Genomic DNA, 26,909 nt, shown 5'->3' with positions numbered 1-26,909 from the left:
AGTGTGTCTCTGTGGCTGAACATTTGATGACCACTCTTTCTATCTCTTCTTTGGCTCTGCATTCACTGACTGGTTTCAGCTGTTCCTCAGGGAATAGCTTTTCTGTTTCTGGGTTTAATGTGGTCACAATACATGACCACATTATCTAGATTGGCATTGCAGTGTGGCCTATTAATGGTTAAATAATCAATTGCTGATCAGAGATTGATTAACTCTGTAGGTTAGTTTATTTAAAACAGTAAAACACATCATAAGTTATGAAGCAGACATTACTGCAAACTAACTGATATGTTTGATCAGCTTATAAACTCACAACAGATGAACTGGCAGGTAGAGTCACAACATAAGGTCCAACATTAAATTCTGTTAAAGGCAATGCATATATACAGCAGCACTGAGGGAGTGATATATTGCAGAGAGGCAGACCTGAGGGAGTATTGAACTGTTGGGGACAGTAGTGAGGGAGGGCTGCACTTGCAGAGGAGCAGTATTAAGGAAGTTCTATAAAGTTGAATATACAGTACAGAAACAATGCTACAACAGTGTTATATTAAGAGAACTGCACTGTCAGAGGATAGTATTACATTTGTTGCACACATTCCAGGTCAGGCAGGTAATGTTCCCTTAAGACAACGACATGACATCACAATATGTAACATTGGAGTTTAAAGGTACCACTTCACCTTTAGAAATACTCTCAGTGCAATGGAGTCAGTGTACAGTCAGTCGTGAATGTAACATACAATAACACTAATCAGTGCACCCTCACCATGTGTAAGTCAATGATATGCTAGCAATGTAAATAGTTAGTGTCGTTTATAACATTCAAAACATCCATCTCAACAGGAAGCTGACAGCAAGAGGGAAGTATTAAGGTAGTGTTGTACTGTTGGGGCTCAGGATAGTACCAAATCAAATAAATAAAACAAACAACTATGGGTGCTAGAGATCTGAAACGAAATAGAAATTGCTGGTGAGTGAAAATCAGTAGGTCTGGTGGCACCTTTGAGGAAAAAGCAGGGTTAATGGTTTCAAACCCAGTGACCCTTCACCAGAAGTTAGGCTTTCCAATTAACCTCTTCAGAGATGTTGGTCAATGAAAGGGACTTGAATCCAGAGCTCCAGGGTCACAGGGTAGGGACACTACTACAAGAGCCTCCTTGCTGATAGGTCAGTACTGAAGGAAGACTCCACTGACAAAGCTGTAATCTTTTAACTGAGACTTTAAACTAAGGCCCTTTGTGCCAGTCTGATGGATGTAAAATATCCTATACTGTACTATGTTAAAGAAAAGCAGGGTGAGGTCCTTAGTGCATTGTACAATACTTAGCCAAATTGATATATTTGTATGATTCATTATCTTCATCAGTTGGAATATCAGGGTATATTTTATTTCTTTGTGAATATTTCTTCAGTGAAGATCAAAGTTGATTTGCTATAGAATAGAACCACTAAATGTTACCTAAAAGAGGCAATAACTTCATCTTCTTTGGACAAAGGAAGCAGGAGTGGCGTGGTGGTTCAGTGGTCAGCACTGCTGCCTCACAGCATAAGGGTCCTGGGTTCAATTCCAGCCTCAGGTGACTGTTTGTGTGGAGTTTGCACATTCTCCCCGTGTCCTTGAGGAAACCCACAGTCACAAAGATGTGCCAGTTAGGTGGATTGGCCAGGCTAAATTGCCCACAGTGTCCATGGACATGTAGGCTAAGTGGATCAGCCACTGGGGAAATGTAAGGGAGTGGGTCTGTGTAGGATGCTCTTTGGAGGGTCTGCTTGAACTGAATGGCCTGCTTCCACAACATAGAGATTCTATCTTCTAAGAACTGCTGCCTCACAGTGCCAGGGACTTGGGTTTGACTCCAGCCTCAGGTGACTGCCTGTGCGGAGTTTGCACATTCTCCCCGTGTCTGTGTTAGTTTCCTCCCATAGTTCAAAGATGATCAGGTCAGGTGAATTGGCCAGGCTAAATTCCCCTTAGTGTCAGGAATGTGTAGGTTAGGTGCAGTAGTCAGGGAAATGTAGAGTAATTGGATAGGGGAATAGGTCTGGGTGGGATACTCTTCGGAGGGTTGGTGTGGATTTGTTGGGTTGAAGGGCCTGTGTCCATGCTGTAGGGATTCTATATTCTATTCTATAAAAGGCCTCAAAGTCTCCAAAAACCTCTGAAAATTAGACAAAACCAGGAAAGGCAAGACATGAGGAAGTCAGTGATATTTCATACTGAGATCATTTTTAATCTTGCTGAAGGGTCTGTCTGAATAATAATGACCAACTTTAGCTCCATTTGCTTGCTTACCTTTGCATTAATCCATCATTACTTCAACCAAGTCACTTTCAGGAATCCTCTTGTCTTTTGTTGCATCCTGCAGTGATTCACCAATCAGACAGCAAGAACACCAAAGCACACAATGATGCAACAGGAGACTAGGTGCAAGTGTGGTGAAGTAACTTTTAGGTCACCTCATTCCCCCATTGAGGCTAATGGCTACTATAGACTATAGGCATAAGCATTCAATTATAAAGTTAACTTGATAGAATATTTAAATACAGAGCAATAGCCTCACACACATGTATCAGCTTTTGAGAGGAATAATTAATCCCATTCTCCAAGATGTGTCTCCGCACTCTTTTAAAGCATAGTTTATTTTACAGATATGTTCTCCTGTGTCTTTATGGATTAACTTGGATCCTGTTTCAGTCTCTGTTGGGACATTCCAGGCCCTAAAGACAACCTGGCATCTTAAACAAAACATCCTACAGTTTGTGATTCAAACAATGTGAGAGTTGTTCAAACTGTTGAACACCTAGCTAAGACTACTTATTGACATAGAGAGTAAATACCACCATAAACTAGTTGGGTGAAGTGGTCTGTCTCTGTGTTGTAGCTTCTGTTTAATTCTTAATTAAAAATCACACAACATCACTTTATAGTCCAACAGGTTTATTTGGAAGCACACTAGCTTTTGGAGTGACGCTCCTTCATCAAGTGGTTGATGAAGAAGCAACGTTCTGAAAGCTAGTGCTTCCAAATTAACCTGCTGGACTATAACCTGGTGTTGTGTGATTTTTAACTTTGTACACCCCAATCCAACACTGGCTCCTCCACACCATGTCTAACCCTCACTGAACCCTCACGGTGACAGCACCAGGTTAGCTTCCATCTTCTTTGCTTTTTTCTTGGAAGGAACTGCGGATTAGCTTGTCCCTCATTTCGGGAAACCAGTCTCGGATCCTGACAGTTAGAGTGGTCCACCATGGGTAATAGATTTCCTGAGCCCTCGCAGCTCCTCCTTTGATAATAGCCAGCGCAGCTTCAGAGGCTGGAGAAACCGTCGGCATTCTAATGTTCACGGATCTACAGTAGAAGGAAATGATCACGGCAAAATCAACAGCCTTGTTAGGAAAATGAACAAAGATTTTTGCTTTTGCAGAAATCAGGATAGAATTGCAAGAATACCAAATCTCAAAGGGAACAATGGATATTGAAGGCTGAGACAGACAGGTTTTTAACCAGTAAGGGAATCAAGGGTGATGGGGAAAAGGAAGCAAAGTGGATTTGAGGGTTATCAAATCAGCCACGATCTCATTCAATGGCAGAGCAGACTTGATGGACTGGATGCCCTACTTCTGCTCCCATGTCTATGTCTGTGTAGAGTTTGCACATTCCCCCGGGTCCGCTTGGTTTTCCTCTGGGTGGTCCAATTTCCTCTTACTGAGATATGCAGGTTGGGGTGGCACGGTGGCTCAGTGGTTAGCACTGTTGCCTCACAGCACCAGGGTCCCAGGTTCGATTCCAGCCTCGGGCAACTGTCTGTGTACAGTTTGCACATTCTCCCCGTGTCTGTGTGGGTTTCCTCTGGGTGCTCCGGTTTCCTCCCAAGTTCCAATGATGTGTGGATTGGCCATGCTAAATTGCCCATGATGTTAGGTGCATTAGTCAGAGGGAAATGGGTCTGGGTGGGTTACTCTTCGTAGGGTCGGTGTGGACTTGTTGGGCCGAAGGGCCTGTTTCCACACTGTAAGGAATCTAATCTAAAAGGTCAGGTGAATTAGCCATGGGAAATGCAGGGGGGTTTCGGGCTTAGAGGGTGGGGCTTTGGTCTGGGTGGGATGCTCTTTGGAGGGTTGGTGTCGACTTGATGGGCTGAGTGGCCTGCTTCCACACTGTCGGGATTCTATGATTCTATGATCTTATTGAAGGGAATTTGATAAACACAACAGGGATATAAAAGAGCTTCTCTTCAATCTATTATGGTAAAGCCAGTATTTGTTATCCAGTCCTAAGTTGCCCTTGAACAGAGTACCTTGCCCAGGCAGTTCAGAGCCAATCACTTTGGTAGGTCAGACTGGGATGGCAGATTTCATTTCCAATGGAACATCAGTGAACTGGATGGATTTTACAATGATGGTTAGATGTTCCCCATTACTGAGACTAGCTTCCAATTCCAGACTTAAATTCCAGGTGCCATGGTGAGATATGAAGCCACATCCCCAGCACCGTAGCCTGGGTCTTGGATGACTAGCCTGGCAATGTTACCCCAAAACCACCACTCCTCTTCCCAGTGTGCTTGTGGGGTTGGAATGAAGCTGATGTGTAGCATAAACGCCAGGGTGGACAGGTTGGGCCTGAATGGCCTGTTCCTGTGCTGTCAATACTCCATCATTTTTGTCATGTATTCCATGCTGCCTTGAGTAAGCTTGCTCCATGAACCTGTTCACACCTACTTGACTTTTTCCATGGCTGAATCGGTGTCAATCATTGCAAGGATGCACAGCGTGACTGACACATTCTTCCCCTGCATCACGAGCTCATGACGCAGGGCGGTGAAGAAACCATCCAGAGCAAATTTAGAAGCTGAATATGATGTTGCAAAGGGGATAGCCAGTTTTCCTGTTGGAGAGAAATAAAACAGTAAGCTGCTTGTATCTCCTGATTTTCAATGTCCCCATACCATCATGGTTCTAGCTGCCCTCAGTTCTCTAGCAAAGTTGTCTGTTGCAACGTTTACATGGTAATCCAAATTTTATAAGATTACTTAGGGTAGATAGCAGAGAGAGGGCGGCATGGTGGCTCAGTGGTTAGCAATGCTGCCTACTGCACCACAGACCTGGGTTCGATTGTAGCCTTCGGTGACCATCTGTGTGGAGCTTGCACATTCTCCAAATGTCTACATTGGTTTCCTCTTGATGTGTGATTTCCCCTTGATGTGCATGTTAGGTGAATTGGCCATGCTAAATTGCCCACAGTACCCAGGTTATGTGGGTTAACCATGGAAAATGCGGGGTTGCAAGGATGGGCTGGGGTTGGGTGGGATGCTCTTTCGATGGTCGACGTGCACTCGATGGGCTAAATGGCTTGCTTCCATCGTGCAGAGATTCTATTAAATAGACCCAATTCAGTCAAACCCATCCATACTAGTGTTTATACTCTACTTGAGCCCTCTCCAGTCTTTCCTTATCTAAATCTATCATTGTACCCATTGATTCAATTCTCCCCCATTTAGCTTCCCTTTCAGATGCCTGTTGTCCAAGCTTTGACCACTCCTGTGGTGGTAAGTTCTGCATTCTTCACTACCTCATAGGTGAAGGGGTTTTGCCTGAAAATCCTATTGGATTTTTTTGGAAACTGTATCATATTTATGGGATTGAGCTCAATATGAGAAGAGGAAAAGTTCTCTCTGTTGCTACTCCATGCAACACCTGTCATAATTTTAAAGGAAACAAGAAAACTGACTCTGTATTAGATAATTCTATTCTATCAGATGGTGCATAGACTCATTATTTGGCCAGTGGATTACAGTGGGACAGAGATGGATGTCAAAGTGAGCTTAATTCTTTCTATATGCCCACTTCCAGATACTTTCCTATATTTGTCAAGAATGGAATCCCTTTGTCATTGGCTTCCTCCCTGTTACAAGGCAGAAGGTTTGATTGTAATCTTTCACCTTCCTCAGGTTAACTAATGCACCCCGTGGGAAGGCAGTAACATCATGGTAATGTCACTGGATTGCTAATACAGAACGCCAGGCTAAAGTTCTGGGGTCACGGGTTTAAATCCCACCATCGCAGATGGCAAAACTTTAATTCAATTTTTAAAAAGACTAGTCTCATGGTGATCATGTCAATGGTTGCAAAAATCTATCTGGTTCACTGGTACAATTTAGGAAGGAAATACCTAATCTGGCTTCTGTGTGACTCCAGACCCACAGTAATGTGATTGACTCCCAGTGGGTATTAGGGTGGGCAATAAATATTGGCCTAAACAATGATGCCCACATCCCAGGAACAAATAAAACAATTAGCTTTCTGACCTTATCCAACCCCTGGTGAGGAATATTTTTTTCTTACTTAGGCTAGACGAGAATTTGTTGCCCATCCCTCATTGCATTTGAGATGTTGGCTATTGGCTGCCAATTTGAATGACTAGAGTCCAATGGTGGAGACCATTGTAAGAAGGAAAGCATTACAGGTGAAGAGGGAACTGGTCCTGTGAGGTAAAAGTTAGACCTCACTGTGAGCAGATCTGGGCGCCACACGTGAGGAGGGATGTTTTGACCCTCGCGGAAATTCAACACAGTTTTACAAGGATGACACCTGGACTTCAGGATTTAGGTTATGAGGAGAAATTAGACAAATTAGGTGTTAATTCTGTAGAATTTAGAAGGTTAAGGGTGATCTCATCAAGGGCTTCAGGATATTAACAAGGAAAGACAGAGTAGATAAACTATTTGCACTGGTTATGGATTCTAGAACTGGGGGCATAGGGCCAGGCTATTCAGGAGAGATATTAAAAAGCAGATAGCAGTGGAGATTTGGAATTCCCTTCCTCAAATGGTGGTCTATGCAAACTTAATCATTAAATTTGAATCTGAGACAAACTTTTACTGTAGAGTCATACAGATCCTTTGGTCCAACTCATCCATGCTGATCAAGTTTCCCAAACTAAGTTTTGATAAGATTTGATAAGACATTTGATAAGGTTCCCCATGGTAGGCTCATTCATTAAGTCAGGAGGTATGGCATACAGGGAGATTTGGCTTTCTGAACAGAAGGCAGAGAGTGGTTGTAGATGGAAAATATTCTGCCTGGAGGTCAGTGGTGAGTGGTGTCCCGCAGGGCTCTATTTTTGGGTATCTGCTGTTTGTAGTTTTTATAAATGATTTGGATGGGGAGGTTGAGGGGTGGGTTAGTAAATTTGCTGATGACGGAAAGGTTGGAGGTGTCATTGAAAGTATGGAGGGCTATTGCCGGCTACATTGTGACATAGACAGGATGCAGACCTGGGCTGAGAAATGGCAGTAGGAGTTCAACCTGGATAAGTGTGAAGATGTATTTTGGAAGGTCGACCTTGAATGCTGAATATAGGATTAAAGACAGGATTCTTGGCAGCATGGAGGAACAGAGGGGTCTTGGTGTTCAAGTGCATAGATCCTACAAAGTTGTCACCCAAGTGGATAGGGTTGTTAAGAAAACATATGGTGTTTGGGCTTTCATTAATGGGGGATTGAGTTTAATAGCCGCGAGGTTTTGCTACAGCTCTACAAGACCCTGGTGAGACCACACTTGGAATATTGCGTCCAGTTCTGGTCACCCTACTATAGGAAAGATACAGAGGCTTTGGAAAGGGTGCAAAGAAGGTTTACCAGGATGCTGCCTGAACTGGAGGGCTTGCCTTATGAAGAGAAGTTGACTAAGCTCGGACTTTTCTCTCTGGAAAGAAGGAGGAAGAGAGGTGACCTGATCATGGTATACAAGGTGATGAGAGGCATGGATAGAATCAATAGCCAGAGACTTTTCCTCCAACGCAGGATCGACTGGTACGAGGGGTCATAGTTTTAAGATATTAGGAAGAAGGTAATGAGGAGATGTCAGAGGTAGGTTCTTCACGCAGAGAGTTGTGAATGCATGGAATGCGTTGCCAGCTATGGTGGTGGAAGCAGAATCATTAGGGACATTTAAGTGACTGCTGGACATGCATATGGACAGCAGTGAATTGAGGGGTGCATAGGTTAGGTTATTTTATTTTAGATTAGGAGTAATCCTTGGCACAACTTCATGGGCATAAGGGCCTGTTCTGTGCTTTTCTACGTTCTATGTTCTATGTAAACTAATCCAATTTGCCTGAGTTTGGCCCATATCTCTCTAATGCTTTTCTATTCATATACCTGTCCAAATGTCTTTTAAATGTTATAACTCTCCCTGCCTCGACCACTTCCTCTGGCAGTTCATTCCACATATGAACCACCCTCTGTGTGAAAACGTTGCCCCTCAGGTCCCTTTTAAATCTTTCCTCTCTCACCTTAAAAATATGCCCTCTAGATTTGAAATCCGCAATGCTAGGGAAAAGGCATTCACCATTCATGTTATCTATGCCTCTAGTGATTTTATAAACCTCTATAAGGTCATCCGTCAATCTCCTATGCTCCATTGGAAAAAGTCCATTCTTTCCTTCAAGCTCAAACCCTCCAGTCCTGGTAACATCCTTGTAAACCATCTCAAAATTTAATATAATCCTTCCTATAGCAGGGCAACCTGAATTATGCACAGAACTACAAAGGTGTCCTCACCAACATCCTGTAAGCAAGTGTATCAAGGGATCTAGGCCCAAAGCAAGCATATAGACTTAGGCCACAGATCAGCCATGATCTTGGTGATTGTTGAAGGAGTGTCAAGGGACTGAATGGCCTACTCTTGTTGCTACAAGTATCGCAGGCAGCAATTGGGGAAGAGAATCCCAGTGAAACGCTTACCACAAAGAGAGGAGACGACCACGATGGACCCATTGTTTTTAATTAAAGTGGGGAGTGCAGCAGCTGTCAGCTGGACATAACTCAGGAAGTTCACCTGAAATATTTAAGAAAAAAGATTATGTGACCAAAGAAAGGTTCATGTAGTACATTGCTGGAAACACAAGGCTGTGCAGGGTCAACAATGACTTTGCAAAAAAAAATGTGCATCATTAACCATTAATCAGGAAGATGGCAATATCATTGGATGAATAATCCAGTGGCCCAGGCTAATGCTCTTGGGGATGAGTTCAAATCCAACCAGGATATGAATTTGAGAGACTAAAAATCAGTAATGGCAGCTGTAAAACCAGCATTTAGTTGGATCGATCCTTATATCATTCTCCTGTCCTATGGGTTTCTTCATAAAGAAAAATAAGGTGCCTTGAAATTTTTGAAGGAGGTTTTATTGCCCAAACACCATCAACTTTTTGAAAATGCATTCTCTCATGGTGGGTGGGTCACACTGATTGAATCAGTTTGAGTCCAGATTCTGTCACCACAGTACACTAATCACTCATAACTTTGAGCATTGAAAAAAAAAATCAACTGGCTATGCAAACACCACAAATTCTGGAGATGCCGGTGTTGGACTGGGGTGTACAAAGTTAAAAATCACACAACACCAGGTTATAGTCCAACAGGTTTAATTGGAAGCACTCGCTTTCGGAGCGTCACTCCTTCAATGACCCGATGAAGGAGCAGCGCTCCGATAGCTAGTGTTTCCACTTAAACCTGTCGGACTATAATCTGGTGTTGTGTGATTTTTAATTTTGTACACCACAAATTCTGTTTCCCAGCATGCCCTGGAATAAGGCAAAAGTGAGGACTGCAGATGCTGGAAACCAGAGTTTAGATCAGAGTGGTGCTGGAAAAGCACAGTAGATCAGGCAGCGCCCAAGGAGCAGGAGAGTTGGCATTTCGGGCAAAAGCCCTTCATCAGCCCTCCTAATGAAGGGCTTTTGCCCGAAACGTCAATTTTCCTGCTCTTCGGATGCTGCCTGACCTGCTGCGCTTTTCTAGCATCCACTCTGATCTAAACTAATGCCCTGGCATAAGGCAAGTACACCAACTCAGTGACAATGTAACATGAAAGCTTCCTCAAAATATCAAAGTTCAAATGCCCTATGTACAAAGGGGAAAAATATTTTTAAGCACCTACATGTGAGAAAATAATCAAACTATTTTGCCCAGATACCCGTTTGAGTCAGTTTGAATCAGCAATGTTAAACGTAATTGGAAAATACAGATATACAGAGGCAGGATAAAGTAGGGAAATATACAGATGGGCAAGGCCGTGATAGGTAGAGAGAAGGATCAGAGTCGAGAGTGTGGTGCTGGAAAAGCACAGCAGCTCAGGCAGCATCCGAGAAGCATGAGAATCGACATTTCAGGCATAAGCCCTTCATTAGGAGGGCTGATGAAGGGCTTAAGTCCAAAACGTTGACTCTCCTGCTCCTCGGACGCTGCCTGATCTATTGTGCTTTTCCAGCACCACCCTCTCCTCTCTGATGTCCAGCGTCTGCAGTTCTCACTTTTTCCTAGAGAGAAGGATCACACAATCAGCAGACTTCAGGTGAAAAATACAGACAATGCCTGGGTAGACTGTGGGAAAAGAGGACTACTTAGCAATATTTGGTGAAAACTGACTGTGGACAAGGTATTCTTATGTTTGAAACGTTGATTCTCCTGCTCCTCGGATGCTGCCTGACTGTCTGGGCTTTTCTAGCACCACACTTTTCGACTCTGATCTCCAGCATCTGCAGTCCTCACTTTCTCCTAACATATTCAATGCAAAACTTTATGTGTATAAAAACCTGAAGACATGTGAAAGTGTCTTATTCTGGTACACGAAATGTACATGCCAAACAATACATGATAATTGGTTACAATTTTCAAAACTTCCTTGATTTAAGGACAGTCTCGTAGGCGAGAAAGAAAACAAATACCACTCCTTTATTCAAACAGAAAGCAGAAAACTACAGGTCAATTAGCTTAAAATTTGTCCTAGGGAAAATGTTCAAAGTAATTACTAAAAAATGTATAATAAGGCACATGGATAAGTTAAAGGTAGTCAGGCAGTGTCACCATGGCTTTGTGAAAAGGATGTCAGTTATTTGAACTTAGTTCTTTGAGGAGGTAATATGTGTTGTGATAAAATGTTAAACTGAGGGGTGACCTTATTGAGGTTTATAAAATCATGAGGGGTATGGATAGGGTAAATAGAAAAGGTCTTTTCCTTGGTGTGTGTGTATGGGGGGGGGGAAGTGGGGAGTCCAAAGCGAGATGACATAGGTTTAGGGTCAGAGGGGAATGATATTAAAGGGACCTAAGAGGCAACCTTGTCATGCAAAGGGTGGTGGTGCATGTATGGAATGAACTGCCAGAAGAAGTGGTGGAGGCTGGTACAATTACAATATTTAAAAGGCATCTAGATGGGTACCTCAAATGGAAGGGTTGAAAGGGACTTGGCCCAAGTGCTGGCAAATGGGACTAGATTAGTTTAGGATATCTGGTCAGCATTGATGCATTGGACTGAAGGGTCTGTTTCCGTGTAGTATGTGTCCATGACTCTATGGTGGGATTTTCTGTACCTGGATTCCAGAAGGTATTTGATAAGGTGCCACATCAAAGGTTATTATAGAAAATAAAAGCTCATGGTGTAAGCTGTAGAATATCGACATTGAAGATTGGCTAGCTGACAGGAAGCAGAGAGTAGGTATAAATGGGTCTTTTTCAGACTTACAAGATATAACAAATGGTGCGTCATATGGATCGGTGACTTTTATGACTTATTTAAATGACTTAAATGAAGGTAAGAAGGTGTCGTTGCCAAATTTGCATATGACACAAAGACAGGATAGTAAGTTGTGAAAAGGACATAAGGAGAGTAAAAAAGGATATTGATAAGTGAATGGCCAAAGATGTGGCAAATGGAGTATAATGTGAGAAAATGTGAGATGGTCCATTGTGGCAGGAGGAATAAAAAAGAAGAATATTATTGAAAAAAGTGCAAAATTACAGAACTCTGAGCTGCAGAGGTATCTGGGTATCCTTCCTCATGGATTGCAAAAGGTCAGTGTGCAGGTAGAGCAAACAATTCAAAAAGCTAATAGAATGTTATCATATATCACACGTGGGATTGAATACAAAACTAGGGAGGTTATTCATTTATACAGAGCACTAGTGAGACTGCATCTGAAGTACTGTGCACAGTGCAGGCCAACCTTCTTTAAAGATGGATGCAAATGTGTTGGAAGCAGTTTAATGAAGGTTTACTGGAATGGGTGGGTTGATTAATGAGGAATGATTGGTCCGTCTAGGCTAGCGTTTAGAAGAGGAAGATGTGACTTGATTGAAATAGGGTAGATGTGGAAAGGATATTTCCTCTTAAGGAAGAATCCAGAACTAGGGATCACTGCTTGAAAAAAACCAAGCAACGGCAATTTAAAACAGAGACCCAAACCAGCACCGAGTTGTTTTTCACATTTCAGCCAAAGCACATTCACAGAAATTTTAAAGAGCAGTTATTTCCAACTGAACCAAAAGCTCACTTGCATCAGCCAACCAACGTCTTCAGCATTTCCATTCCACATTTGGAAGCGATCATTTCCAATGTGATTCAAGACTAAATAATCCAAAGAACCTGGGAGAAATATGGAGCAAAGAAAATAACATTCTGCTGTTGTCCCATTGAACTGACTTCTAAAGTTGCAAGCACAGTTCCACATATTTCCTTATCCCTTGACGAATTCAAAGGTCATGATAATATCTTCCACCATAAATCAAACTGATAATAAATTCTACCCTCAAACATTAATGATAGATCCCAGTGCAAATGCACACCCCCAACTAAACTTTACTTGAAATCTTAGTGACAATACATAGGCATTTGCTTTAAAATATTGATTGTTATTAATTGAGTGTTTCATTGCCAGTGTAAAGAGGTGAGACAAAGAGTTGTTGATATAGCACAGGAAGATGCCATTAGCCCATCATCCTGGTTTTCTGGAAGAGGTATCCAATTAGTACCCATGCTCCCACTCCAACTGTTCTTTCCCCACCATTTTGCAATGTTTTCCACCCACCATACCCTACTCCCCAAATATTTCCCTTTGGAAAGTCAACATTGAATCTGCTTCCATTAGCAGTAGATTCCGGACTGCAGCAACTTCCCAATTTAAAGAAAGTCTCCTCGTCTGCCCCTCTGACCCCCACTGTTGTCTCCCTTCACCTATAACATCCCCAATCCCACAGCCTCCCTCTGATTTGAAAAGCAAAATATTTACCCAGCTTCTCCAAGGCAAACTGCACCACCCGCTGTGGATTCGTTGGAAATGACATATCCGCAGGATAGGAATAGACTTTCTTTGCACCCAGTTCCAAACATTTCTCCTCAACCTTTCAAAATAAGAGCATAACATGGTTTGACATTTAAAAATAAGTAAGAATTGATTAGTTAATAGCCAAATCACAGAGCCATATAGTCAAACAGCACAGGAACAAAATGTTCAGTCTAACTAATCCATGCCGACCATGTTCCCAAACTAAACAAGTCCCACCTGCCTGCGCTTGGCCTATATCCCTCCAAGTCAAGAGTGTGGTGCTGGAAAAGCACAGCTGGTCAGGCAGCATCCAAGGAGCGGGAGAATTGACATTTCAGGCACAAGCCCTTCATCAAAGCTTCCTGATGAAGGGCTTATGCCTAAAGCATCGATTCTCATGCTCCTTTCCAGCACCACACTCTCGACTCTGTTCTCCAGCATCTGCAGTCCTCACTTTCTCCTCCATATCCCTCCAAACCTTTCCTACACATGAACGTATTCAAACTTTGTAACTGTACCTGCATCCACCACTTTTTCTGGTAGTTCATTCCACACACAAACCACTCAGTGTGTAAAAGAATTGCCCCTCATGTCTTTTTTAAATCTTTCTCCCCTCACTTGAAAAATATGCCCCCTACTTTTGAACTTCCCCATTCTAGGGAAAAGACCCTTGTCTTTCACCTTATCTATGCTCCATGTGATTTTATAAACCTCAATAAGGTCACCTCTCAACCTCCTATGATGCAGTGAAAAACATCCCAGACTTTCCAGTCTATTTTAAATCTCAAACACGCCATTCCTAGCAGCATCCTGGTAAATCTTCTATCCCCTCCACTTTAATAATATCCTTCCTGTAACAGGATGACTGGAACTGCACACAGTATTCCAGAAGAGGCCTCACCAACATCCTGCATAACCTCAACATGTACTGGAAAGTGAGCCATAAACAAGTTTTGGAAAGTCTCAGGTCCATTACTAACATTTCCGTCCTGGGCCTAATGCAATGCTCCAGCTAAGTCCAAGGCAAGCTGGAAGAACAGCTCTCCTGCTTCCTGCTCAGCCGCTTCATGGCATTCAGAGCTTACCACTGAGTCAACAACTTCAGCCCATGTACTCTTCGTTATGTACTGAACTGATAACTGGTAAGAAATCCTAGTATTAGACAGGGCAGGCAAGAGCACGACAGAAAGCAAGGGAAGTCTGGGTTAAACTGCATTTATTTCAATGCAAGAGGCCCAACAGATAAGGCAAATGAACTCGAGTCATGGATGGATACATGGGACTGCAATATTTTAGGTATTACAGAAACATGACTGAGGGAGGAACAGGAGTAGTAGCTCAATGTTACAGGTATAGATGATGTAGAAAGGACAGAGGGGGAGGCAAGGGAGGGAGGGGATTTGTATTTTTGATAAGGGGGAATATCACAGCAGTACTGAGAGAAGACATTATTGAGGGTTCGTCCACTGAGTCTATATGGGTAGAACTGAGAAATAAAAAGGGGGAGGTCACTTTGATAGCATTGTACTCAGGATAGCAAATATTAGTGGGTGTTGTTTATCATCCAAAAAAGTAAGAATTATCAGGTGCATGTTACATTTATAACATCATATTGTGGGTGATTTTAATTTACATAGAGATTGGATAAACTTAATAAGCACTAATGCTGAGGTGAATAAATTGTTTGAATGTTCATGAGGTGGGTTTACTGTAGCAGTGTGTTTGAAGAATCAACACAGAATCAGACTTTTTACATTTAGTATTGTGTAATGAGAAAGGGCTAACTACCCTATTGTAAATGAGCCTTTGAGAAATAGTGATCATAACATGGCAGAATTTTACAGTAAGTTTCAAAATCATATTTCATTCTGAAACTAGAGTCTTGGATCTGAACAAACAAAACTAGGAAGGTGTGAAGGGCAAGTTAATTATGCTGGATTGGGCAAATACACTAAAAGATTGACAGTAGACAGACAATGGCTAGTAATTATTGAAGTACTACATGGTCGACAACAAATATATGTTCCCCTAAGACAATAAAAACCCAAAAGAAAAGGTGAATCTTCCTTGGTTAACAAACTTAATTAAAATAGTATTAGAACAAAGGAAGTAGCTTAAGGTTGTCAAAAAGCCTAAGGAACAGGAGCAATTTAGAATTCAATAAAGTACGATCGAGACACTGATTATTAAAAGGAACAGCATAAATGAAAAGGTTAACTGAAACAGATGAGTTACATCCAGAGAGTTGAAGGAAGTGGCTATAGAGATAGTGAATGCGTTGGTGGCAATCTTTGAAAACACTACATATTCTGGAAAGTATCGTATGCAAGAAAATAGAAAACATAACCCCACTATCAAAGAAGGGAAAGGAGACTGAAAATGGAGCACTAGTTAACAGCAGAGAAAATATTATAATCTATTATAAAGGATACAAAAACTAAATTCTTGGAAAGTAGTGAGATGATTAGGGAGAGTCAATACAGATTTTAAAAAAAGGGAAATCATGTTTAAAACATATGTTTGGGCTTTTTGAGGGTGTTTCTTATAGCACAAATAAGGGAAAACCAGTGGATTTTCGGAAGTATTTTGTGAAGGTCCCATACAAGAGGCTTGTAAACAAAATTCAAGCACGTAGGGTTGGGGTAATACACTGTTACGGATTGAGATTGGGTTAATAGATTATAGAGTGGGAATAAAATGGTCATTCTCAGAGTGACAAGTTATTACTGGTGAGATACAACAAGGGTCAGTGCTGAGACCACAACTGTAATCCCTATGTACAAACTTTATCTGGATGTGGAGACCAAACGGAATGTTTCCAAATTTGCTAATGTTACAAAATCTGGTGGGAATGTAAATTGAGGGGGATGCACTGGGGCTTCAAGGGAACTTTGACAGACTAAGTAATCAGCAAGATCATGGCAGATGAAATGTAATATAAATAAATGAGAAGTTATCCACTTTAGCAGAAGAGAAAATAGAAAGACAGTATTTCTTAAATAGCAAGAGGTTGTTTATCATCAAAATTCAATAGATATGTTGCTGAAATGCCACTGACAACATGGCATTGGCAGTAAAAGATGTGAGATTTATTTCATCAGACAGAAGATACAGAAGCTTGAAGACACATTCACCAACAGGTTTAAGAACAGCACCATCCTGGCTGCTGAATGGACCTCTCTAACTTCAAATAATGTTGACCTTGCTTTGTGCATCTGCTGCGAGCTGTAACCTTGAATGCCTGGCTCAGTCTAAGCATCCTATGATCTGTATGTCCTTGTTAGCTGTGGTCCGCCTGTATTGCTGAGAAAACAAAGCTTTTCACTATACTTTGGTACATGTGATTACATTAAATCAATTCAAATCAAATCAAATCCAGTACTGGAACTAAAGAGCAAGCTTCAATACAGAACGGCGCAGTGGTTAGCACTGCTGCCTCACAGCGCCAGAGACCTGGGTTCAATTCCCGCCTCAGGTGACTGACTGTGTGGAGTTTGCACATTCTCCCCGTGTCTGCGTGGGTTTCCTCCAGGTGCTCCGGTTTCCTCCCACAGTCCAAAGATGTGCAGGTCAGGTGAATTGGCCATGCTAAATTATACCGTAGTGTTAGGTAAGGGGTAGATGTAGGGGTATGGGTGGGTTGCGCTTCGGCGGGGCGGTGTGGACTTGTTGGGCCGAAGGGCCTGTTTCCACACTGTAAATAATCTAGAAGAGGGACAATCACAATTATATTAATCTCAATATCTCAGAGAGCTCGGGAAATTCACTTAATAAGCACATTCAAATCCAAATCAACAGTTTTTTTTATACTAATGACATCAAGAGATACAGATGCAGAAAAGTGGTATTGAAATAGATGGCCATGATCTAAGATAGACTCAACAGCCTGCTCCTACAATTAAATGGAAGCTAGCATGACATCTCTTCAATTCTATTTTCTTTGACTTCAACCCTGCACTGTTCCTTACTTGTCTTAGTCGAGTTTCATTCCGTGCAGTTATTACAAGTTCAGCACCAAATCTGGCATAATGATATGCCATCTGTTCCCCTATTCCTTTACTTGCACCAGTCAGTAGGACACGGGAACCAAACAATAACTCTGTTAAAAAGAAACACAATTATTGAAATGTCACAAAACACGTATGATTATTTTCGCTAAGGATCTTATTTGAGGAAATGACAAGGTTGCATGTTTTGCTGTCATAACTTTGGATTAGAGTATAAAGTTCAGTATTACAATTGCAGTAATTACAAAGTGAAGGTTTCAAGGGTCAGTGTAAGTAGTTCCAAATGTACTTTGGATGTTCTGTAAATGATAAGTCCACTGATAAGGGACTGTTTCCTGCCGGCTTGCAAACTGCTCCCTCACTCCACTGATTTACATAGACTCACTTAAAATACAGTGTGGAAGGAGGCCATTCAGTCCATTGAGTCCATACAGGCCCTCTGAATAGCATCCCACCTAGATCCAACCTTTACCCTCTCCCTGTAGCCCTGCATTCCCATGGCTAATCCATGCCCAGCCTGCACATTCCTGGACAGTATGGGGCAATTTACTATGGCCAATGCACCTGACCTGCACATCTTTGGACTATGGGATGAAGCTGGAGCACCCAGAGGAAACCCATGCAGACACGGGAAGAATGTGCATACTCCACACTGACAGTTGCCTGAAGGTGGAATCGAACCCAAGTGCTGTGAGGTAGCAGTGTTAACCACTGAACAACTGTGCTGCCTACATACCCCAATAGGTTCATGCTTCGATTTGAGTTTCACTCAAACCTCTCTGATTTCTCCGCCTGCAACTCTATGAGCATATTCCCTTCTCTCTTGTGTTTGTCTCTGCTAAATCCATCTATACAATTTATCTCAACTTACCACTCCCTGTGAAAGGTCTCTTATGGTGTAGTGGTAGTGTCCCTACTTCTTGATCAGAAGGTTCAGGTTCATGTCCCACCTGACCCATGCATGTGTCATAACACATCTGAACAGGATGTTTAAAAATGATCTACCACTCCCTGTGCTAGCAATTTCACATTCTTACCAGTCCAATTAGTTGCTGGTTGTGGGATCATGCTGTGCACCAATTGACTGGCATGTTTCCTCAATTGCACCAAATAAGTTGCATTTGTAGAGCAAACATCCTCAATCACTGCACAAGAACGTAATGAATGAAAATCTGACACTGAGCCAATAGGGCACATGACCAAAAGCTTGACCAGGAAAATAGTATTTGCTTCACTGACTATACAGGGCTTTGAGTCCTGTAGTATGTATGGCATTATATAAATGGAAGTCTTTCCTGAATTAGCTATTTGGAGCAGAACGCGTGGGCAGAACATTGTGGAGGAAACACCAGGGCCCAATAACTGGGCCCGGGTTTCACAGGGTCACATTGTACTAGGGTTGGGGGGGATTGGGAGATTTATGTGGCCTGAAGCAGCTCCAGGGTCTGTGATTTCTGTCCTTGCCCTTAATTTTGATAAATAGTAGGAATATTGAAGTGCAATGCTGAATTCAGCAGAGGAGGTTATCTGTTTTATATGGCTCAATCATGAGGTTGCCATTTGAGGAAACCAGACTCAAAATAAAGCTTGTGGTTGTTGGATTCACAAGATGGAATGCAAATCGTATTGGACAGAAAGGAAAGGTCATTGTGAAAATAAAGAAATACATTCATTGCATGGACTGAATGAAAAAGCAGCTCTTTGTAAAGCTTTGGAATAGAGCTAATAAACTGTTTTTACAAAGTTGTTTTCAATTTATTAGTACAATGTAATATAGACTAGGAGAAAGTGAGGACTGCAGATGCTGGAGATCAGAGCTTAAAAATGTGTTGGTGCAAAAGCGCAGCAGGTCAGGCAGCATCCAAGGAGCAGGAGAATCGACGTTTCGGGCATAAGCCTGTCGATTCTCCTGCTCCTTGGATGCTGCCTGACCTGCTGCGCTTTTCCAGCAATGTAATATAGAGTCCAGCTTTTTTGATAAATTGAGGACAGAATGTCTGGATACAATTCATATTCATTTGACTTTAGAATATTAAAGATGCTAAAGACACTCAAAGGACTAGTGAGTTTTGCATAGATTTGTAGCTCAGGTTGAGGTTCTGGATTTAGATTTGCTCCCTGAGTTGGAAGGCTCATTTTCAGACATTTCGTCACCTTGAAGGGAAAAGAAACCTAAACACATAAATAGAAAGCAGGTCATGCTACCAGTGCTTCATCCAGAGGCTCACTGATGATGTTATCTAGTATGGTGACGAAACATCTGAAATCAAGCCTTCCAGTTCAGCAAGCAAACCTACATTTAGAACTCAAAGTACTTGATAGGAGAGATGGAAAGGAACTGTTTCCTCTTAGGCAGCGGGGAAACTAGAATCAAGGAGAGAACTTGAAAATTAAAGTGAGGCGTTTCATGGGGGAACCTTTTCAACAGAAACACTGGTGGAAATAAACCCTCATTCAACATATTACTGAGGGTGAACGTTAATTGAAAACTTTTAAAACAAAGTTAAATAATTTTTGTTGGCCCAGAGTATTAAGGATTACAGGATTGAGGTGAGTAAAAAGGGAGTTGACACGGGATCTTTTTTTCTGTTTCCAATTGAATAAACAGAGAGCTGAAATGAGTTTGCATCACCAATACGAAACAGTCTTGTAGCAAATCGCAGCCAATTTTTCACCAGACCTGATCCACCGCCCACTGAAGTTCACAGAATAACAGTGTGAACTCAGTATTTTTTTCCTTTCCTACTGTTGATGTTTCACTGGTTGTGAAATCAAAAATCTAGGCAATATTTCCAAATGAATAGAAATTAAAAACCGATACAGTTGGTTCTGATATAACGTGATAGTTCTGTTCCCTTGCGATCCCGCATTATAAGAAAATTGCATAACAGCTGTGCCATTTAAACCAAGGGGACCAGAATCACATGATAGCCAATACAGGGAAGGAAAGTTTGCATTCTACAAATAATGGTCTAAATTCTTCAATTGTATTATAGCCAATTCGCCTTGAAGTGACATACGTTATGGAGAACCAACTGTACAGTGACAAGTCAGTTTCCAATTCATTACTGAGCTGTTCTGCATGGCTGAAATGGACTAACATCATCCTGCCACTACTTCCAAAAACCCCATCACCCCTCCATCCCACCCACCCCCAAGGCCACGCACATCTGACCCTCAGACTTGACGTTTACACTTCTCGCTCCCTAAGTTATGTATGGAGAGTCAGGATAACCCTCAGCTCTGTAAACCCAGAGTGGGAGGGAGAGCCCTGGATGGTGAGGCTTTAGTTCAGGGTGTGGGGTGGGGGTCACTAATAGGAGCTGGGCTTGACATTCCCGGAGAGTTTGGAGATAGGCAGAAAGGCTAACAGATGCCGAGGCACACTGTCTCAAAGGTTGGCTCCAGAGCTTCATCCCAAGAGAAACCAAGAAAGCAAAGAACTGCTCTCCAACTCTCACTCCTCACTAATCACTCCCGATTCTCCATCCATGTCATTGCATGCCACCTTAAACCCTCCCATGTTCTCTCATACCTCCCAGGTCAACTTATGGCTACCAACATACCCTCCTGGTCCTTTATAAACCCCATACCAACTTAATGTCAACTCTTGTCAACCCACAGTCCAAACCGTTACCTTTTGTCCTTTCACACTCCGTGCTAACTGTCACTACCTCCAACAGGGACACACCTCAGGAGTCATGCTGAGATGAAATAACGTGAAATTCCAAGTGTCCATTGATTACTTAACAAATCTCATAAAGATTAATTGATTAAAAACGCATTCAATTATTTAAATTATTTCAACTACTGATCCTTTATAAAAATAAACATCCATCCAAGGACTTTACCTTTAATAAAAATCAAGCATCTCTATTCAGAGTCCCACATCAAAGATTGCATGACCACTTGGAAATCTCAATTAAACTGGAGACAAGCAAGCACTTCACTGTGACTTTGGTGGGTAGTTTATTTAGTCATGGAGCACATATTTGATAATGATGGCCCTGTGGCAGATATATGTGAAATTTTACATGAATGACAGCATTTATGTGAAAGAATTCAGAGGAATTTTGTGAGAGGTCAAAGGAGGCCTTTCTTAGTTTTGGGAGAAACAGTCATATTTTACAACAAAGTTCTGGATGTCAAGTCATATTTTTATCAGGAATTTATTAACAAGAATTCATGAACAGCATTTATTCCTTCATTATCACCCTAATTAAAATGAAATTTTACCTCACATATTTATAGTGCCTGTGCATCCTTAAACACAACAGGGCAATTTAGCATGGCCAATCCACCTTGTCTCCAGATCTTTGGACTGTGGGAAGAGACTGAAGCACACAGCAGAAACACACAAAGACACAGAGAGGATGTGCAAACTCCACATAGACAGTCACCCAAGGCTGGAGTCGAATCTTTATCCCTGACACTCTGAGGCAGCAGTGCTAACCACTGAGACACCGTACTGCCATAGAGTCATACAGCTGTACAGCATGGAAACAGACCCACACGTCAAACTTGTCCATGCCGACCAGATATCCTAAATGCGTCGAATCCCATTTGTCAGCATTTGGCCCATATCACTCTAAACACTTCCTATTCATATATCCATCCAGATGCTGCCTTTAAAAAGTTGTAAGTGTACCAACCTCCACTACTTCCTCTGGCAGTTCATTCCATACGTGCACCACCCTCTGCATGAAAATGTTGGCCCTTAGGTCCCTTTTAAGTATTTCTCCTCTCTCCTTAAACCTATGATCTTTGGTTTTGAACTCCCCAACCTCAGGGGAAAAAACCATGTCTATTTATCCTATCCATACCTCGCACAATTTTATAAACCTCTATAAGGTCTCCCCTCAGCCTTTGATGTCCCGGGGAAAATAGCCCCAGACTATTCAGCTTTTCCCTAAATCTCAAACCCTCCAACCCCAGCAACATCTTGTATATCTTTCTGAACCGTTTCAAGTTTCACAATATCCTTCCAGTAGTAGGGAGGCCAGATCTGAACGCAGTAGTCCAAAAGTGACCTAACCAATGTCTTGTAGAGTTGCAACATAGGGGAGGTCTGGAGGGATGGAGAAAACTCGGCAGGGCTGGGAGCTAGGACTTCGTTTAGGTGTGGAGCTGGGAGTGGGGGCGGACACTGTAAATGGAGTGGGCGTGGTGGTAGGAGGAATGGGGGTGGAGTCATTTGCAGAGGTGATGTTCCCTTCGGGGTCCTGGGGAACGGGGATGGTGACAGTGGGATCTGTGAGGGGAGTGCTGGCAGTGTGCAGGTGAGTGGTGACGACAGCAGTTAGGGGGACAGAAGTCACGGAATGCGTGATGTCAGTGATGATGTAGGGGGCGGAAGTGATGAAACGCGTGGTGTAGGTTAAGTCTTTATTTCCCCTCCCCCCACCTTACCCCAGTTCCAAACTTCCAGCTCAGCACCGCCCTCATGACCTGTCCCACCTGTCAATCTTCCTTCCCACCTATCCGCTCCACCCTCCTCTCTGACCTATCACCTTTACCCCTTCCTCCATCCACCTATTGCACTCTCAACTACCTTCTCCCCAGCCCCATCCCCTCCCATTTATCTCTCCACTCCCAAGGCTTCTAGCCTCATTCCTGATGAAGGGCTTCTGCCCGAAACATTGATTTTTTTGCTCCTCGGATGCTGCCTGACCTGCTGTGCTTTTCCAGCACCACTCTAATCTTTACTCTAATCTCCAGCATCTGCAGTCCTCACTTCCGCCTAGTTAACTTTTACAGGTGCGTCATCGAGAGCATTCTGTCCCAATGTATCACTACCTGTATGGCAACTGCACCATTCAAGATCAGAGATGGTTACAAAGAGTGGTGAATTCAGCCTGGACAATCACAAAGGCCAACCTCCCATCTATAGAATCCGTCTACCAGGCCCGCTGTCAAGGAAAGGCTGCCAGCATTCTCAAAGACCCATCCCACCCTGGTCATACTTTTCTACAACCTCTACCATTGGGGAGAAGGTACAGAATCCTGAACACATGCACCAGCTGGTTTTGTAACAGTTTCTACCCTACTGTTGTTAGAATACTGAATGGACTCACAAAGTCTTCACATTCGCTTGTACCTGTGTTTTTGTTTTTGCTGCTGTTTACCTATTATTAAGTTATCTATGCTGCTTAAACTCTGTGATCTGCCTGTATTGCTCACAAGACAAAGCTTTTCACTGTGCCTCAGTACACATGACAATAAATTCAATTCAATTCATTAATAAACTGAAAGCTGCAATCCATTCTAAAAGATGAAAGGCTTAATGCAATCTTTGTTTGTTCAATATATTGTATCAGTTGCATGACACTGTGATCTTTTGCTATAAATTCTGTTTTATGATCCTGCTCCCCAGCTACCTGATGAAGGGGCAGTGCTCCGAAAGCTAATACTTTCAAATAAACCTGTTGGACTATAATCTGGTGTTGTCTGATTTTTAACTTTGCACACCCAGTCCAAACCATAGACAGAGATAGACTTGGCTGCAAGCCCTCATCATCAGAGAAAAGAAGACGAGAGAAGCTATGTTTGGGTTTTATGTTTAGAAAACTTCAGTGTGCATTTACATCTGGTGATATATCCTTCAAACTGACCTCTGCAAAACTCATGCAAGAGTGACAGAGAGAAGGGGTTGCCTTACAGAATGGGTTTTCCTCCTTGTCCAGCCTAGTGCCATGTTAGATTTTGGAGGAGAAGTTGAGTTCACTGCTCACACCCAGTCCCAGAATCTTATTTAGTCCCTTCCTCTCTCTCACACACTCACCATTTTCTCAGTTCCTCCTGCACACACATCCTGTCTCTTAAGTTTGCACATAATCCCTTCTCTATCATACTCTCACACTCTTCCAACTCTTCTCTTACTTACAAACACTCTCCTCTCTGCCTCACTCTCTCAGGCACATCTACTCTCTCACTTGAGGGTTATGCTTAAGCCTTAGCTCAGTATTAACCTTTCAGACACCTACCTTTATACAACAATGTCTCCCTCTCTCCCTCTCACACACACTGCCTCAGTCTCGCCAATAGACTGTGCCCCTCCTTCTCATATTCTTACATTCAGGCTTTCACTTCTCAATCCGAGATGGTATCTTTCTCTTATCTCACTCACAGACTCTGTGTGTGTGTCTCTCTCTCACCAACTCACAGACTTTGTGTCCCTCTCACTCTCAGAATCTCGCTCTCACACACTCTTTCAATCGGGGATTCTGGATTTTACAAGCACCCGCTGGATGTGGTTTTTTTTGTGTTCTTCAAGGAATATAGTAAAAAGTTGAATTCAATACACCGTACCAACTGAGCCAGACTCACACTCAAATACAGAACACAGAAATATCTAGTAAGGCAATAACAACTTGTACACAACACTTTTACGGTAATAAACATCTTCACTGGAGTGTAATAAAACAAGATTTGATACCGAGAATATAAGAATATGTTAAGTCAGATGATCTGAAGCTCAGTCAAGAAGCTACATTTTAAGGAATGTCCTTAAGGGGAAAGTTAAAAATCACATAACACCAGGTTATAGTCCAACAGGTTTATTTGAAAGCACTAGCTTTCGGAGCACTGCTCCTTCACCAGGTGTGGTTTCTGATGAAGAGCTTATGCTTGAAACGTCGACTCTCCTTCTCCTTGGACACTGCCTGACTGGCTGTGCTTTTCCAGTGCCACGCTTTTTGATTCTCAATTAAAGTTGGGAAAGCTCAAAGTGACCCTCTAGATTGCAGAATGAATTGCATCAAAAATCATAAAAGTCCTTACCAAGATCAAAAGTGTCTCTCCACAATATTGCCAAAAATCCAGCAGAACCGGTTAAAATAAGAACAGAAAAGCTTTTACAGCTTGCCATTCCCGAGTATCTAAATTGCACTGGAAACGCCTGGTGAATGAGAGGTTTCTCCTGAAGAAGGGCTTATGCCTGAAATGTCGATTCTCCTGTTCCTTGGATGCTGCCTGACCTGCTGCGCTTTTCCAGCAACACATTTTCAGAATGAGAGGTTTTATCAACATTAGTTATTGTCGGTGTTGTTGGCAAGACCAGTGTTTATTGGACATCCCTTAGAAGTGCATAAAGTTTTACTGCCCACTTTAGGAAGAATTGCAGCATTGCAAGATGAAAGATAGTTACATCTATGAGGAAAACATCATCCAATGTTGATAAAGGGAAACTGGAATCAAGGTGTATAGCCACTGTATTATTTAATATCCCAGCCCTTAACTTCTAGTTTCTAATTCCAAAGTTTATTGAATTCAAATTCAATAATACCACTTGGCCATCATTGATGAGACTACTTTCTACCTGTTACACGTTCGATAAGGAACTATGAACTTGCACCCCAAGATCACTCTGTTCAACAACACCCTTCAGGATCCTACCATTAACTGTCTAAGTCCTGTCCTGCTTTGCCTTACCTTATTTATTTCAATTAAACTCCAGCTGATACTTCTTGGGTTTTTGGCCCATCTGATCAAGAATCACAAGGTATTCTTAGATAATCTTCTTCACAGTCTACTATGTCACCAATTTTGGCATCTTTCACTAACTTCCTTACATTACTTCCTTTATTCTCATGATTCATGACCTCATCTCCCTCATGACACATTACATGCCCTGATCTGCCACTTCTCATAGGATGAGAGCATGCCAGCAGATCTCCGAGATGATATAATTGTAAAAAGAAAGGAGAGAAGACTAATTGCAATAACTGCAGAAGGGTATGCCTGATGCCCACCACAGCGAAGGTCATTGCAAGAGGTCTTCTCAAAGTTTAGGGTTGCAAGATCACAGGCAGCAGTGGCCAGCATACACCTCTGCCTCTTCCCCCTCAGGCCACATTTCCTTTAATTTTTCCTCATGCTGTGTGGCAGGACCTTTGAGGTCCATGGATGGCATTGACTTCCAGAACCAGAGGTCAATATGTCTATACAGTGATTGTTATGACTCTCCGAGCAGTGTGGCTATGCTCCAAGATTTAAAACTCGTCCCACCTCATAAAACCATAGAGTTGTACAGCATGCAGACCCTTTAGTCGAACTTGTCCATGCCAACCAGATATCCTAAATTAATCTCGTCCCAATTTTCAGCATTTGGCCCATATGCCCATAACCCTTCCAGTACATATAATCATCCATGATGTCTTTTAAATGCTGTAATTGTGCCAGCCTCTACAACTTCCTCCTGCATCATGCACACCACTCTGTTCATGAAAAAGTTGCCCTTTAAATCCTTTTTAAATCTCACCCCTCTCCCCATAAACCCAATGCCCTCTCGTTTTGGACTGTCCAACTACTCCCATCCCCCCAGCAATCACCCCCACCCATTTCTCATGTTACTTTGGGAGTCATGACCATTTTCAAGTACTTCAGTTGTTAGTAAAGTGTTGGAAAAGGCTATAAGAGATAGGATTTATTATCATCTAGAAAAGAATAATTTGATTAGGGATAGTCAGCACGGTTTTGTGAAGGGTAAGTCTTGCCTCACAAACCTTATTGATTCTTTGAGAAGGTGACCAAACAGGTAGATGAGAGTAAACCGGTTGACGTGGTGTATATGGATTTCAGCAAGGCGTTCGATAAGGTTCCCCACAGTAGGCTATTGTACAAAATGTGGAGGAATGGGATTGTGGGAGATATAGCAGTTTGGATCAGCAATTGGCTTGCTGAAAGAAGACAGAGGGTGGTGGTTGATGGGAAATGTTCATCCTGGAGTCCAGTTACCAGTGGTGTACCGCAAGGGTCGGTGTTGGGTCCACTACTGTTCATAATTTTTATAA

The 26,909-nt window shown here is 42.3% G+C and overlaps 1 protein-coding gene across 2 annotated transcripts in view; it reads right to left on the bottom strand.

The window, feature by feature from the left end:
• Positions 1-301: 301 nt before the first annotated feature.
• Positions 302-26,909, bottom strand: part of hsd11b1la (hydroxysteroid (11-beta) dehydrogenase 1-like a) — a 35,488-nt gene continuing 8,880 nt past the window's right edge. Inside the window, exons 1-7 of one of the 2 annotated variants that reach the window (XM_072594276.1) lie at positions 24,898-25,018; positions 17,080-17,210; positions 13,076-13,187; positions 12,341-12,432; positions 8,751-8,844; positions 4,726-4,891; positions 302-3,355 (exon numbers count right to left, since the gene is read on the bottom strand). In XM_072594276.1, coding sequence (XP_072450377.1) covers positions 3,151-3,355; positions 4,726-4,891; positions 8,751-8,844; positions 12,341-12,432; positions 13,076-13,187; positions 17,080-17,210; positions 24,898-24,985 — 888 coding nt within the window. In that variant the 5' untranslated portion in view covers positions 24,986-25,018 and the 3' untranslated portion in view covers positions 302-3,150. Of the gene's footprint in view, positions 3,356-4,725; positions 4,892-8,750; positions 8,845-12,340; positions 12,433-13,075; positions 13,188-17,079; positions 17,211-24,897; positions 25,019-26,909 lie in introns of those variants that run through there. The other variant, XM_072594274.1, reaches the window with a different exon arrangement.

Source organism: Chiloscyllium punctatum, chromosome 24 (assembly GCF_047496795.1).
Source record: "Chiloscyllium punctatum isolate Juve2018m chromosome 24, sChiPun1.3, whole genome shotgun sequence".
Classification (NCBI taxonomy): domain Eukaryota; kingdom Metazoa; phylum Chordata; class Chondrichthyes; order Orectolobiformes; family Hemiscylliidae; genus Chiloscyllium; species Chiloscyllium punctatum.
This window is presented reverse-complemented; position numbering and strand designations above follow the sequence as displayed.